General features: G+C 76.1%; 1 protein-coding gene across 1 annotated transcript; it reads left to right on the top strand.

Annotated features, from left to right (window-relative positions):
- The first annotated feature begins 2,004 nt into the window (after positions 1-2,004).
- Positions 2,005-4,509, top strand: LOC128978259 (basic proline-rich protein-like). The gene is made up of 3 exons (XM_054396070.1): positions 2,005-2,960; positions 3,251-4,094; positions 4,180-4,509. The coding sequence occupies exons 1-3, from the start codon at positions 2,005-2,007 to the stop codon at positions 4,507-4,509; spliced, it is 2,130 nt and encodes a 709-aa protein (XP_054252045.1).
- The last annotated feature ends 300 nt before the right edge of the window (positions 4,510-4,809 follow it).

Below are 4,809 nucleotides of genomic sequence, written 5' to 3'. Positions count from 1 at the left end.
GCCCCCGACTCGGGCCCGGACCTCTCGGGCGCCCAGCGTCCCCCCGTCTCCCCACACACCCGCGCGCGGCCCGTCCCCCTCCCCCACCCATACGCACGGCCGCGTCCCGACCCCCGACGCGCTCTCCCACCCATCCCCTCCCACCCCCCGCCGCCCCGTCCGTCCAATGCCGGGCCACAAGCCCCTTCCGCCATTCTCGTCCGCGCCAGACAGCGCGCCGCCACACGCGCTACCCCCGCCACCCCTACACCCCCCCCGCCGCCGACTCCCCCCACTCCCCCGGCGTCCCCCCAGTTCTACGCCCGCGCGCCCCGCGCCAGTCCCCACCGCACTGTCCCCGCGCGCCCTGCCATACCACGCACCCCACGTCCCCCCCGCCATTTCCTCCTCGCCCGCCAGCCGCCCGGCCCTCCGCCCCAGCGCGACGTGGCTGCCGACGCCCTCAGCTCGCTCGGGGCCCCCTGCCCCCCGCACCCCGCCCCCCGCCCAGCGCCGGGCCAGCGCACCAGGAGCGCCCCCGTCCCTCACAGCACATGCTGCCCAGACAGCTCGGCACTGCCACCGGCCGCAGCCCTCCCCCCTCGCTGGGCCACATCGCATCCCTGCCCACCCCCCGGCCGGCCCACTCACCCCCCCACCCCCGCGGCGCTGCCCCCGCCGGAGCCCCGGCCACGCGCGGGCCGCCCAAGACCGCCCTAGCAGCGGACCACTCGACGCGCCGCCGCCCTCCCTACCTCCCCGCCTGGCTCCGCGCCGCCCCCCCCCCCTTCACCGGGCCCAGACACGCTAGCCCCCCGCCGGCCTCACCCGCTTGACACCCTCACGCCCCCCGAATTCCGCTCCCGCCCCGCACGCCCCCCCCGCCAAGGGAGCCTCACCCGGGGCCCGCAGGCCCCGGCCGAACCCGGGCCCCCCCCCCTGATGCGCCCAGCCCACGGCGTGCCCCCACCCCCCTACACAGCTGTTCCCTCCGAGTTACCGCGCCGCCTTGCCCTCCACCTGCTGCGGGTTCCATTCCGGTCCGACGCCCCACCACGCTGTCAGGAGCCCGGGCTATTCCTCCAGCGCGCCGGGACCGTCGAGCCGGCCCCGACCCGCCGCCGCGGCAGGCCCCCCCCCGCGACCGCGAGCCCTCCCTCAGCCCCCCGACGCCGAGGAACTCCGCGAGTCCGGGGGGCGCAATTTGCCCTCCACAGCCTGACCAGCCGCCTCTCTCTCCGCGCCCGCACCCCCCAGCCCGGCCTGGGCCACCGCCCTCCCTCCTCAACCCGCCCGGCGCCCCCACGGCCCCCCTCGGACCCGGACCCCGCACCCGCCCCCAGACGGCGAGGACCGACACCACCCGGACCCACCACCCGGGCCCCACCTGACCCAGGCTGCTGGCTCCCTCAGCCCCGCCCTGTCGTCCAGCCTCCCCCCCGTCCCCCACCCTGCTGCTTCCGGAACCACGCCCTGTTTCCCTCCCCGCCCGCACCCCATTGCCGCCGCGCCCTCCGACCCTCCGCGCCCACACCCGGGTGGTGCCCCCAGTACACCCGGCACCCCCTCCACATCCCCGCACGCCACCTCTCCATCCCCACCCGCCCTCCCACGGTACCACACCACCCTCCCCTTCCCTTGGCCCGCGCGTCCCCCCGCGCCATTAGCCGCCCTCATCCCCTCCCCCCTACTCCCGCGCCGCCCCCACCGACGCGCACCTGCAGCCCCCGCGCCCCCACCCGCCATCGCCCACCATGTCACTGAGCGGTCGCGTGACCCTTGCCCGGCGACCGTCCCAGCGGCGGCCAGCCACTCCTCACCGCGCCGCCCACCATCCCACCTCCCCCGGTCTGCGAACGACGCGGCCTCCGGCTCCCGCCCCGCCGCCACTCCGCGCAGGGCCCCCTTCCCCGCCAAACCCGCCGTTTAGTACCCTCTCCCCCCCCGGGCCAACCTCTGGGCACGCCGCCGCGTTCGTCGCGCGCGCCCTCATCTGCTGGTGCCCTCCCACGAGCCTTCCCCCGAATGCCCCTAGCTCCCCCGTCCTACCCCCCCCGCCGGGCCACCCGCCTCCCCGCCCCCCCATCTGTTCTAACGCTCCCCTTCATAACCCCCCCGAGCCCCCCACACAAGACTCGCCCGCCCCCCCCCGCCCAGTCCCGGGAGCCCGCCGTCGCCCGGCCAGTCACGCTCAGCTTCTCCTCGCCCCACTCCGCCATGATGCCCTGCCAGTCCCGACCCGCTAGCCCTCGGCCAGGAGCACCCAACTCCCCGCGGGCGGCTGCCGCGCACCCTCCACCCCTCGGAGCCCCCCCCAAGACCGCCTCCGCCCCCCTCACTTCCCCCCGAACGACGTCCCGGCCCACCCGTCCCAGCCGCGTCACCTACACCCCCCCCGCCGTCCCCCACGCCAACGACAGCCCAAGTGCGCCCCGCCTCCACCATCCACCGCCACATGCCCGCCCCCCCCAACGGCCGCCCCCCGCCGCATCCGGCAGGGTCGGCCCTAGCCCGCGGCGCCGACGCCCCTCCGCCGGCCGCCCCAGCGCCCCGCCACTGCCCGCGCCACCTCTCACTTCCCCAGACCACAGCCTACCGGATGCCCCCATTGCTGAACAGCCCCCTGGCAGTCTCCGACCACCCCCACGCCGACCCCCTGTCGCCCATGCCGGCGGTTCCAACCCTCCCGCGCGCTCCGGCCATACCTCTCCCCGCCACCCCCCAGCCCCCCCATGGGCGCACCTCGCCGTCCTGCACCCTCCGCTCTCGCGGTTACCCACCCCCAGCTACCTCCCAACCCCCCGTCCCTCGACTCAAACGCCAGCCGCCCCGGCCGAACCACCATACCTGAACGACCCGGCCCATCCACCTCGCGTCCACCGCAGTCTTCCCGCCGCCCCTGTTCCGCCCCGCCGCAATGCCAGGCCGCACCCCCAGTCCCCGCTCTCACCCGGCCTGCGCGCCCAGTTCCTTGCCACGAGGTCAGAGCCGTGCCCCCCCCCCCCTGGTGAACGGCCCCCCCCCATCCACCCCCCCCACCCCCCCCCCCACTAATCACGGCTACTCCCGGCCCCCACGCAACCTGCCCAGCTCCCCTGAGCTCACCACCCGTCGCATCCCCCGCGGCCCCTTACATCATCCGCGGCCCCAACAGCCAGCCCCCGGCCCCCCCCGCGCCGCTCACGCGTTGAAACAACGCGGGCGCCCTAATCTGGCTACCCCCCCTGGCCACGCCTCCCGCCCAGTGACTCTTTGACGCCCGCTGACGCAGCCTCGCGCCCCATCCGCCCGCGCTCGCCACCCCGCGCCACCAGCGCCGTGCCCCCCCGGTCCCATCATGGCCGCGCTCCCGGCCAGACCCCCGAACTCCCGCCGCCCGCGTCCACCCTCGACTGCGACGCAAGGGCCCCGCTGAGTGGACCGGGGGTCCCGGACGCCCTAGGGCCCCTACCTCGCCACACCCTGACACACCCTCGACCGCGGCTCCCGCGGGGCCCTGTCTGACCCCGCCCCTCCCCCGCCCCACCCGCACACCCCGGCCATCCTTATCCCGCCCCCCTCCCCCCCGCCGGGGCCGGTGCCCGTACGCCCGCCCCCCCCTGCGCCCGCCCCGCGAAACTCCGCCCTTCCGTCCGCCAATATCCCGCCTCTCGCCGACCGCCCCCCTACCCCAGCACCCCGCCCCCTGTCCGCTTCCCCAACGCGATATCCCCCGCCACCCACCCACCAACCCGCAGGCCACACCAGTCCGCCACCCCCCCGCCCGGCGACCCCTCCCCCTACAGCGTCCCGCCGTCCACCAACCCCCCGCCGTGGCCGCCACGAGCACACCACTCACCTCGCCTCCCGCACTCCCCCACACCGTAAGCCCCTCGCCCCCTCCCCCCCGTCTCCCCCGCTCTCGCTCCAGCCCAGCCCGCCCGACGCACCCCACGCGCCCACACCCCACCCCGGGCGCTCGCTCGCTGCGCCCCGTCCCGATTGCCGCCCCCGGGGCAGATAGCGGAGCCCTGCCCCCCCCTCCGCGGGTCGGCCACCCGTCCGGGCCCGGCCAGGATCTCATTCGCCCCAGCCGCTGGCCAGGCCAGCGGAGACCCCGCCCCCCCCTACATCACGCAGGCACAGACACTCCCCGCCCGCACCCCCCCCGCCCCCTCCGCCTCCACCCCTCCACCCCCCTCCCCACCCCCCCTGGTATAGTCCAGCCGTACCGCTCCCCGCGCCCCCTCCTTCCCCTCTGGCGACCGAGATGAAACTCCTGCGTCCCCCGCGGCCCCACGGAGCTGTGCCTGGCCCTCCGTACGGCACGATCCCCCCATCGCGGACGACGTCGGAGTTTCGACCCCCGACCGCGCCTACCGCGGGCCACCGCTGTCCCCTACCCTCCCCTCTCAGCCGCGCCCACCGCACTCTTCTCCCATGCACGCCACCGTCCCCCCACCCGCGCCCGACCGCCGAGTCAACGCAGCGGCTCGGCCCCGCGCCACTCCCCCATCACCGCGGTCCTTGCCGCAGGGTCGGAGAGCTTGACGGCGGCGCGTACACCCTATATCACGACCTTGGCCCCTAGACCGGTAGATAGCCCGTGGAAGCATCATGACAGCAGCTTGTCCCTCACCCGGTCAGCCCACCCAGGTTGCCGGTACGTCCGCGAGCCGGGGCTAAGCTCGCAGTCCGAGTCCCAATTCAGCGGTTCCCTCCTCCTCTCGCTCAGTCTCCTCATGCGCTGCGGCGCTGCCCCCCCCATTACACGAAGGAGGTGCCTTCTCAGCTCCTGATCATGTACACGACACACGAGACACCTCCCCCCATCCACCAGCGCTGTCCTTC

This window comes from Indicator indicator, chromosome 36 (assembly GCF_027791375.1).
Source record: "Indicator indicator isolate 239-I01 chromosome 36, UM_Iind_1.1, whole genome shotgun sequence".
NCBI classification, from domain to species: domain Eukaryota; kingdom Metazoa; phylum Chordata; class Aves; order Piciformes; family Indicatoridae; genus Indicator; species Indicator indicator.
This window is presented reverse-complemented; position numbering and strand designations above follow the sequence as displayed.